This window comes from Pyrgilauda ruficollis, unplaced genomic scaffold, assembly GCF_017590135.1.
Source record: "Pyrgilauda ruficollis isolate IOZ18807 unplaced genomic scaffold, ASM1759013v1 scaffold742, whole genome shotgun sequence".
NCBI lineage: Eukaryota > Metazoa > Chordata > Aves > Passeriformes > Passeridae > Pyrgilauda > Pyrgilauda ruficollis.
The window spans coordinates 7464-18969 of NW_024529289.1; the positions used below are offsets into that span (position 1 = coordinate 7464).

At 43.1% G+C, this 11506-nt stretch overlaps 1 protein-coding gene across 1 annotated transcript; it reads right to left on the reverse strand.

Moving 5' to 3' along the window:
* Positions 1–4576: 4576 nt before the first annotated feature.
* Positions 4577–10475, reverse strand: LOC121363695 (ATP synthase subunit alpha, mitochondrial-like). The gene is made up of 10 exons (XM_041486270.1): positions 10317–10475; positions 9209–9287; positions 7974–8143; positions 7074–7204; positions 6790–6967; positions 6435–6659; positions 6219–6326; positions 5540–5684; positions 5163–5313; positions 4577–4783 (listed from the first exon to the last, which is right to left on the reverse strand). Exons 1-10 carry the CDS (start codon positions 10374–10376, stop codon positions 4702–4704), a joined length of 1329 nt encoding a protein of 442 aa, XP_041342204.1. The 5' UTR covers positions 10377–10475; the 3' UTR covers positions 4577–4701.
* Positions 10476–11506: the final 1031 nt, after the last annotated feature.

The window sequence follows — 11506 nt, forward strand, 5'->3', positions numbered from 1 at the left end:
AATAGAGAGTTGCAGGTTTCTCTTATTTATCCTTCTCTCTTTCTTGGTTTCTATGTCAACAACCTTGGTAGGAAATTCTTTCAGGGGTAAACATGGATCCTCTTATCAGACCTCTCTGGCTCACAGAAGTTGCTGTAAAACCTCTTCCACAGGATGCTTTATACGGGACAATGCACAGGGATTGTGCCGCCCCAGGTCGAATTGAGCCGGTGTGGTGGTGCAATGATAAGTATCACAAAAAGAGTAATAGGCCAGCTGGATGGTATTTTGCTAATGACAGAGGGTTAGGGGTAAATAAAGTTTCTGACTTTTTTACTCTTTCCTTACCGCCTCAAGAATTGGACATTTTTGGATACACACAGTCCTTTGCATATTTCTTTCTAAATCATACTAGTGGACCCTTTGCTGATAAAAGATTCAGCCTTGATGTTTCAGGCACGGGAATTTATGCCAATGCTTCTGTCTGGTGTAATCATACTCTACCTCAGCCAATTTTACCTGGAGTGGCTTCTATTGGATTAATAGACAATATATTTTTGATATGTGCAAATAGAGCCTGGAAAGGAATACTAGGAAGAGCTGTGGGAGGCCCTTGCACTTTTACGTGACTAACCATGTTTCACTCCTTCCAGGAAAACTTACCATCTTTACACAGACTGGTGTGAGCAAAGCGTAGCACACACACATATAGTCCAGATTGCAATGATAACATCAACTCCTGGAACATTGGAGCCTGAGTGTTTGCCTCAATTATTCCATCTATAGGCATGGCACATGCATTAAAAACTTTAAATAACCTTGGCTGCTGGCTTGCAAAGCAAACTACTGCTACTAGCTCTAACAGGCTTATTAACAGATGTTGATAGTGTGAGACATGCTACACTGCAGAATAGAGCTGCAATAGATTTTTTGCTTTTGGCACATGGACACGGTTGCAAGGATTTTGAAGACTTATGCGGCATGAACCTTTCTGACAACTCTGTCTATTCATGCTTACAGGCTCTTTGAGATAGTGTAACCAAATTAAAAGTAGTATATGATAGCAATTGGCTTGGGCACATACTTGGGGGATGGGGGCTTACTGGCTGGCTTAAATACTTAGCTAAAACAGGAATTTATATTTTAGCCACATTATTGCTTATGATGATCTGTTTGCCATGTGTCTTGCAATGTGTTCAGAGACTGATCAATCCACAAAGAAAATTTTAATGGTGGAAAATAAAGGGAGAAATGTAGGAACACAGCTAGAAAGCTGAGCTGGGAGTACTGTCCAGCTCATGACAGAAGTGGATATGTTAGCATTAGTAGGCTGCAAGCCTTGGCAACAGAAAGAACTTTGAAGAAGGAATGCAGAAGTTAGTGGTGTGCTTGGTGCAATGTACTTAGTAAGCAGAAATTATGTAAGATTTCACATACCTGCGCTAGTCTGTACAAGGCTTTGAATTAAGCAATGTTACCTAGTTACATAAATGTTATAGTTGTGCTATTTTTAGTTACAGCTGAAAAGGTATATAAGCTCAGCTTTGCAAATCAATAAACAGCTACATGTGTGCAAACCATGGAGTCCACATCTCTTTTGTCAGTTGCCGTCAGTGCACTGCTGCAGATGGGTGAGATCGGGGGAACGCAACATACTAGCATTGGCATGCCATGGGAGAAACCCACTAGTGATAGCTGAACTCAATTAACCAACACAGTTTCCCAAAGGAAATGCAGAGCAGAGGATGAGCAACACAGCCAGCAGCTGCACGGCCATGCCCATACAACCTGCAGTGCTTTCCCCAGCTGGCTTGGCATGTGGTTGCCAGAGTATTTTGGAAAGGTTTCAGAATTGTTTAGGTTGGAAAAGACCTCCAAGATCATTGAGTCCAACCATTCACCCAGCACAGCCAAGCCCACCACTAAACCATGTCCTCAAGTGCCACATCTACACATCTTTTAAATCCCTCCAGGGATGGTGACTCCACCACTTCCCTGGGCAGCCTGTTCCAATGCCTGACCACCTATTCAGTGAAGAAATTTCTCTAATATCCAATCTAAACCTTCCCTGGTGCACCTGGAGGCCATTTCCTCTTGTCCTGTCACTTGTTACTTAGGAGAAGGGACCAACTCCCACCTTGCTACAACCTCCTTTCAGGTGGTTGTAGAGCACAAAAAGGTGCCCCTGAGCCTCCTTTTCTCCAGGCTAAACACCCCCAGGTCCCTCAGCTACTTCTCATAAGACACAACCCTCCTTCACAATACAGATCCTGCTCTTACTCATAAGCTTATTATGGGCTGCTGACCAAGAGGAGAGGCCAGGTAAACAACCTCTAAACAGTGCTTAAAGATGAAAGCAGCTGAGATAGGACACTGTGCTGGAAAGCCTGAGTCACACCTGCTGCCCACTTTAACATGTGGATAGCTAAAACAGTAATGTAAAAAAAAAAAAACAAAAAAAACATTTTCCACTTACTGAAACAAATCTGCTTAACTGTAACCTGAGGCTAATTTAAACCAGACTAACCCTGTCCACACTCCCAAGAAGGCACAAGCCATCAATACGAGTCCATGCCATCATGGCCTAAAGGGCCTACAACAGCTGACTTTCCATGGCCTGCCTACTCTAACATGCCAGCTTTCCCCAGAAAGATGTCTGACACTCCCGGGCTAAAAATAAGTCTATTTGTTTCCTGTACTGCAGAGCTCACACTCCAAACACTCAGGCCATTAACAGATGTAGCAGGTTGACCATGGCTGCATGCCAGGTGCCTACTAAGCTGCTATATCACTCGCTTTCTTAATGGGACAGGGGAGAGAATAAGATGGAGAACAACCAGTGGGTGAGATAAGGCAGTTTTATTACAGTGAAAGGAAAGAAATAAGCAAGAGTCTGCGTACGCATAAGCTAAAGGAAAGAAAACTCAATCTCTACTTCCCATCAGCAGTGATGTTTGGACACTTCTTGGGAAGCAGGGCTTCAGCACACATAATGATTCCTCTGGAAGGAAAACTTTGAAGAATCATGAATACCCCTTTCCTTTTCTCTCCCTTTAGCTTTATATATCTGAACTGACATCATATGGTATTGATGCCTTAGGATTTTAGCTTTTCTATTTTTCATATATTTGTAATTCTGCAATTCTTTAGTGTATAACTCTAAACTCCATATACAGTTAGCTTCTGTTTTCCCATTTTGGTCAGACAAAACAATTCCTCTCTAGGCCTGGGAATCAAGGACACCTTACTGTCTCAGGCCCTGATAAATGTAAACAAAAGTGAGTTGAAGGGAGAGCAAACTTAGGGTAAATTACTTCATTACTGGAAGCTGTAATTGGAAGATTAACCCCCTATAGGCAAATGGACCAAACTTATAAAAGTATGAAAACCTGTGACCTGTCATCCATTTTTTTGGGTGTAGCCCCTGGAGGAGGCTTCATCTGCCCAAAATGTATCTGAAGGCCCTGCAATAAAACTGCTTTTTAGTCCCTTAATTTTGTCTGGCCTCTGTTTTTAGGTAGTCCCAAAAGGCATCAGTATGGACTATCCCTTTGGATAATTTGGGCCAGCTGGCATGATTGTGTCCCCTCCCAAGATCTTGCCCACTCCCATCCCTGTGATGGGGGAAGGAATGTCAGAGGGACAGCACTGCTCAGCAGTAGCCAAAATAGTGGCCTGTTATCAACATCCTTCCAGCTACTAATGCAAAGCACAGCACTGTGTGGGCTGTGAACTTTACCTCCATCAGACCCAGTACAACAGAGCAGATTGTTAGCCTGGAACTGTGTGAGAATGCTTCTAGCTGCTTGTAACACAGGAGGTTTGAACTGGGAGGCAAAGATGCTCCTGTGAAGGAAATTAACTGGGAACAGAGCGAACAGCCTTAAGAGCAGTCTTGATCACAGGTAACTTGCAGTACAAAAGCTCACCAAGGATTAAGGACCAAGCTCCAGTGTACCAGCTGAAGTTGAATACACCACACAAAGTAGAGCAACTTTTAACTTTCCTACATCCCAGATAGGTCTAACACTGGAATCTAATGCCTCACATGGCATGCAGAAGTTGGGAAATTAAAGCAATGTTCTGGTATATAACCTCCCTCCCACCCACTAACAATTGCTGACAGTTTACTGACAAAATTAGAATAAACTACAGTTGTCCTGAGACACAAGGACCTCAGTTCCACAAGAACCCATCTTGCAAAAGCCAGGCCCCAGGATAGGTTTGACAGCAATTCTAAGAAATACTCTGTAACAGTATCAGGCGGTTAGAGATTCCTGCGAGTTCCAACTAGTTACCACCCATGACAAGACAACATAGGCATTCAGCTGGGGAAACAGGTTTTCTCAGATAGCTGCCTGGCAAAAAGTATTACAACTGCAAGAGCAAGCCTCAGCTGTCACAATGAGAACTGTGGTCATAGCTCCAGAAACTAACTGCTACAATTCCTCATCCATGTAAGGGGAGTTTGATCCAGCTGGGGAGTTAAGATGCCCCCAATTTTTCAGAGTTCCTTTAAGCAAGCACATGTCACAGGAAGTCCTCCACAGTTGTAAAGGTGAAAGCAGCTAGCCAGAAGGCAATCAGAATATAGAAGCCTTTTTACATAGGAACTTTTATTCTCATTGAGATCTGTACATTCAAGTTGCACATACTTTTAAATCTTTGACTGAACTGGAGCACTGGATCACAAGAGCCCGGTCTGTTTGCACAGTTTTATGTTTATGCCTCAAAAGTAGCCAGGAAACTTGTGACTATTTCCTTCAACTTAGCTTCTGTCTGGTCAGAGATCTTCCCTTCAGTCCTGTTGAAAGAGTTTAGTTAAACTTCTGACACAGAAACAGATAGATGGTCAATCCCTAAGACAAAGAAAAAGGCTTCACAGCAAACCTTCCAATTTCTAACAAAATTAGTAGATGAATTAAAACATTTATGTTAGTAATACAGATTCATGCATCAAACAGAAGACCCCTTCTCCATTTTAAGCATCAACTGGATTTCCTAAGAACTAAAATCATGAAGCTGTGCTCTGGACAACTGGAAGGCTGATTTAATTTCCAGTTCTGGTACAGGCAGCTTAAGGCCTGATGTTCTGGAATACACTAAATTAACAGTTCAGGGACCATTATCTGCACTCCAGCCATCAAATCGATATCCTTGGGATGAAGCAGGATAAATCATACCTGATTGTGGATAGGAGGGCCTGATGCTGGCTCAGTACATGAGCTAGGAAAGCACTCTCAAACTTTGTAATCTTGCTGGGCTCCAGCTTGTCCAAGTGACCTCTTACACCAGCATAGATGACTGCAACCTGTTCCTCGATAGCCATGGGAACTGCAGAAAAGAGAGCACTCATGCCACCACTAACTCTCACATCAGGACACACCAGTACTATGCAGTCCTTCCTTTGAAGATCAACTGCATATATACAACATGATTCAAGCAAGTCTGCATTTACCATGTGCACAGAATGGACATGGTAAATGCTGCCACAAAGACCAATCTTGTTAGCACAAGACACTAATGTGAAATGCAGACTTTTTAAGTTCAAGACACTCACCATACTGTCCTTGTTTGAGAAGCTCTGTCAGACGTACGCCACGGTTCAGCAGCTGTTGTGTAGCAGCATCCAGATCAGAGCCAAACTGGGCAAAGGCAGCTACTTCACGATACTGAGCCAATTCCAGCTTCATGGTACCTGCCACCTACAACACAAGATACAGATGAGACTGAGTTTGATCACCTTTTAAAGGTATCTAGGAGTTTGCAGGTTATCTTCAGATGACAGTTGTCACAAGTCAGCTTTACTTTCTATACCAGAAAAGCAAATCCCAAGATTCTGACAGATGATTATTTACATTTCTAAATATCCCACTTTTTAATATAAGCATGCCTCCCTAAAACAGTAACCATTGATATTAAACCTCTAATTCCATATATGGACTAAAAGCACAGGGTTAAGAGAGCATTCTCTATTTCTAGTTAGATCAGTACCCAGCTCAGCATATGGAAACATAATCCTACATCTTTATGCAGATACTATTTTCCTTTCTCCCCCACCTCACTCAACAAGTAATGGAAATATCAGAGATCCCCAAAGTTTGTTCTTTTATAGTTTCATAACACTAAGGAATCCAAAACTTTATTTCCTCTCTAGTCACAGCTCTTTAGAGTGAAATAGGTTGGAAGGCCTACACACTACTCATCTCTAGCAAGAGAAGCAGTAGTTTCATGCTTACCTGCTTCATAGCCCTGGTCTGAGCAGCAGAACCCACACGGGACACAGACAGACCAACGTTGATGGCTGGACGGATACCTTTGTAGAACAACTCAGTTTCCAAGAAAATCTGTAAGAGAGAGAATTGTTTTATTATCTTGGTCAGAAGCTTGGAAGCCTCCTCAGAGACCTGACAGTAAATAACAAAGATGTGCACTGGGATGTGAAGAAGTCCTACCTGTCCATCAGTGATGGAGATGACATTGGTTGGAATGTAAGCAGACACATCACCAGCCTGAGTTTCAATGACAGGCAAGGCGGTCAGGGAGCCACCTCCAAAGGAGTCATTCATTTTGGCTGCTCTTTCCAGCAGTCGAGAGTGTAGGTAGAACACATCACCTGGGTAGGCTTCACGGCCAGGTGGACGTCGCAGCAGCAGAGACATCTGACGATAGGCAACAGCCTGCATGGTATAAAGAAAGCTTTCAGACCTCAGAAGCTCGTTTAACATTTTGGATTTCTAAACTTCAGGTGATATTACAGCTACAAACACCAATGTTAGACTATGAGGCCTATAAACAATGTTTCCTGACCTGCTTGGACAAGTCGTCATAGATGATTAATGCGTGTTTTCCATTGTCTCTGAAGTATTCACCCATGGAGCAGCCTGAATAGGGAGCCAGATACTGAAGGGGTGCTGCATCAGATGCTGTGGCAGACACCACAATAGTGTACTTCATGGCATCTGTAAAGAAATGGAGAAACACACCACTGAGTATATTACCTCACCATGCCTGTAATCAGCAAATACAACAAACATGTGAAGTAATAAGTTGATAAAGCAAGCCCAGGCAGCATCACTACATTGTTACTGTACTAGATTAACATGTTTGTTGCCCTATTACATATGCAGCCTTGGTCAACTGTTCCTGAAAAGATGCTATCATTTAATCCATTACCAAACACAACAACACCAACGTTGTCGGGCTCCAAATTCAAGGACATACCCTAGGACAAACATCACATTATCCTGAGAAAACCCATACCAACATCAACAAAAACTGTCACAGTTTAATATCAATGTGATCATTCTACAGTGTAGAGTATGCCACATAATCTACCTCAATCTTATTTGTAACAATAATCAAAGTTCTGCTTTTATGAACAATGCATCTATTTCCATATTGGTTAGAGAACCTGCCTGCCTAAGCCTTCAACTTACCACATAATTATACTGCATCAGTCTAGCATTGTCATTTATCTCTCTAAAAAGAACAGAAAGGATAAGCAGGATTCAAATACAACTTTTATCTCTTGCTTAGGAATTGTATGAGGGAAAAACACTAGCTTATTTCTCTGGCCAAGGCGAGTTAGGTTATTAAAAATATTATAAGAGCTGTTGCAGTACTCTCAGAACAGTCAGCTTTTTTATTCTAATATAAAACGAGGCTGTTATTCAACAGTAACCAAAAAAGCCAGAATGAAACCAAAGAAAACAAAATCCAACAGAAGATTAGTTCTTCTACTTCCTAGATGAAGAAACACAAAATTTAAATGTTGGCCAAGAACCAGATACTGAAAGCAAAGTGTTATGAATTCAAAGAATATTTGCTTTTTGTAGCATTACATTAATTAGTTGCTACTTATTAAAGTTGAAATGAAGTTTGCAAGAGGTTCATATGGGTACCTCCAAGAACAGTCTCATTCTCCTTTAAAAGTCTTTATTTAAAAAAAAAAATATTCCTAGGCTAAACAAACTGCTTTAGTGAAAGCTTACCTTCAGTCCAGAAGAGAATTCAACCATTTCTTCTGCTTGGACATTTCTTAGGCCATACACGCGGGCAATACCATCACCAATTGAGAGCACACGGCCAGTCTCCTCAAGTTCAGCAGAGGTGTCAGCTCCCAAAATACGTTCCTCAAGAATAGAGGATACCTCAGCAGTACCTGGAAAGAGACATTTCACACCTGACTTAGCACACTAAGGCAAGATATGAATTCAGTAAGCTTGTCTTGAATTCACAGGCCAAGGTGCTCTCTCTGGTATGCCACAAGGTCTAGCAAGCAACATACTAGATGCATAAGATAAATAACAGCTTCTGTATTCCCAGCTAAGAAAAGCAGCTTCAACACATCATTACAAGACAGCTTCAATTTAAACATTGATGACTGTTTAGTTACCAGTTTCCTTCATGTCTTACACTATTAACAATCTCTCCCTCTAGAAAGAAAATAAATAATTAGGCTAAGAACAGACATTCTCACTCCACTTGCAGAGAGGCTACTTAAACTGGAGGCATCAAAACACCCTGTGATTTGTAATCCAAGATCCAAATATATTTAAAGGAACTCGATACATTTAAGAAGCAAGTTGTTCGATATAAGCTGTAAAAACGTATACTCCATATTCCTCAAACTTGTTTGGCAGTGTACCTCCAACAACCCTTTATTTCCCCAGCCAGGAAACAGTAAGTAAAATTGCAAAATTTTTACTTCCTAATACCTTTAATAACCCCAAGCCACTTGGAAAATTGTATATGAACCACTATCAAAAACACAGCTATGCAAGGCCACTGTTTTCTCTAAACACCAAAATGCTGGCAGCAAAAAGTTATGCTAAAGGATAAAACACTGGCAGGCCTGGGAGTCATCTGTTCCTTCATACTGTTACAAACAAGACGGAAAACTGGAACTTGAGGCTTTTTATTTTTCCAAATAATTCTGCAAGAGTTCTGAATATCAGAATAAGATAATTCTGAATGGAATCCTCACAAAACAGGTAAACTGTGTAAACTGACATGTGACCACTCCTTGGTTTAGGCATAATCTAAATAGTTATTAAAGTGAAGTCTGCTGGATGTGGCTATGCAAAAGTTCAGTTAAATACTGTCAGTTCATAAATGTCCTCAAGCATTCTGTCAACTGATACACACACCATATTCAAATTCCCTTTTGTCTGATAGAGCAAGTTCTTAAACCACACTGTTATATGAAGACCTTCCTCAGACTCACCAGTTTTCTGAAAGCATGCTTTGGAGGCATGGAGGTTTCTTGTAGCAACAAACGCTGCACCCAGGGTGTTTCTGGAAATCTAAAACAAGTAATTGCTTCAGTAACTGTAAAATTTCCTCATTCATTAAAAAAAAAAAAAGGTTGAGAGATAATACTGTGATATTTTTGATCGTGAGCTTATAAATTTAATGTCTCTCAGTTTTGAGTTTAGCTCCACAGCACTCCAATCACAAGTTTTAGTTATGGATCCAAGTACAGCACTACTAAGCAAGGACAGCTGGTAAAAGAGATTGCTCTAAGTTATTCGCTGCATTTTTCTGCATTGCACTGCTGTCACCACCACAGTACCACAGCAGATCCCAAAGCAACATCTCTCACTTGCCAACTTTGTGCTGAACACCAAATGCTTGGGGCAGAAAGAAATCATCACAACCCTCACGGTTCTCCACAAGAGAGAAATAATATTGTGTCTTCTAAGGGTTGGCCTTCCTAAAAAAAAAAAAATATCTGCAAAATTTCTGGTATGGCTAGAACATAGACGAGAGCAAAAATAACGACCAAAAAAAAAAAAAAATCTGTGATAACGAATGCAATAAAATGTTATAATCTTATGTCCTAAGTAAAGCTCCCAGTACATCTCCAGGCACCGTTAATGCTATTTCTCTGAACGCCTGGGCAGGCGTCTCCTCCGTTCACCTTCACAAGGGACACCAGCGGGAACAGGTCGGGTCAGATCTTCACACTCTCGCTCTTCCCCACCAACACGGGGCGGGGGGGGGAACCCACTACCTGGCAAAGTTTTGCAGCGCAAATCCCTCACCTTGATTGGGATCGGGCAGCTTTAGGACATTAACCTGAACCCCAACAGCATCAAGCGACATCACCGGGGAAGGACAGGCTGTCCCCTAGACCCCCCCCCCNGCTCTCTCAGCGGTAGGTCTGGCCCCGCTGACACCCAGCGCTAAGGTGAGCCCCCCCCCTCCTCCCCCAAACCCCCGAGAGCGGGAGGCCGCAGCCTCTCAATGTCACCGCGGCCCCCAAGATGGCGGCGGCAGCCGCCTCCCACCCACCGCCTTCGCTCACTGCAGGGAGGGGGGAACGCGCTCACCAGGCCGGCCTGTCGAGGCAGGGAGCGGGCAAAGGAGGCAGCCACGCGGGTGGAGAACATGACGATAGCAGCGACAGCTCCTTCAGGGAAGACGGAAGCAGACAGAAGACAAAACACAAACCGACACTACCAGCCAAAAATGGCGGCAGCTCGCTCTGCCTCTTATTACAACGAGCTCCGCCCAAGGGGCGGGGCGGGGCGAGGCGAGGCCGGGAATTGCTTCCCTCGCTGGTCTTCTTAAGTGTCCGGGCGCCTTTTACCTCGCGCGTCTCTGAGCGATGGGGGAATAGATGCATACTTTTATACATATGTGCTCTTGAAATGTCCCTCGGCGGGCGGAAAAGACGGAGAGTGGTGGCGGGGTGGGACTACACTAGACTAGACTAGGGACATGACAAACTGAGAAAGGCGGGGGTCGTAGTGAGGTGCACGAAGTTGGGATGGCTGGATTATGGTAGAGAAGCATTGGCACAAGGCAGGAATATAAGGGGCTCTGAGGCAGAGGGCGGTGGTGTGGGGCAGGGGGTAGTTGGGGGAGTGACCTCACCACCACTTTCTGGGAGCTGTGAGTGCTTGCACTCCTGACCGCCTGTCTCAATGTAGCAGCTGAGTAGTAGAAGAAAAGTGTGGTAGAGGAGTGCTGGCATCTCGCCTGTGCTCTGGAAATGGGTAAAAGGAATGTGATGTGCAGCATATTGTTGGTTTTCTTACTGTTGTACAGAAAATCACGCTATGAAAAGCCAGTCTCCATAAAGGAGAAAGAGGAGTCCTGCAACTTTATTCGAATAAAGGGATAGAGTTAACTGGGGCACGTGCCTGCAGGAGTTTTCTTGAAACGCGGTAAATGACTCCACAACCAAAGGTTGTAAAGTAGGTACGTATTTTATTCAGTGCTGGACGCAGGGGGAGAGCATCTTCCCAAATCCTGCGTACCTCAACATTCAGAATTCCTCTATTTATTCACAAAAATCATGCATATTCTATAACACCTATACATATTCAGTATCTATCCCCACCTATTCTCTTCATGGTATGGAAATTAGCTGCGGCTGCGCAGTTTATCCGTTTTATTGAGTCGGTGGTCTTTAAGTGAGTCTGGGGGCCTGAAAAGATGAAGGCTCAAAGTCTTCATCGCCATTGAACTTTCGAACTCCAGTGTCTTCGTGTGAAAAATGTGTGTTTTATGATTG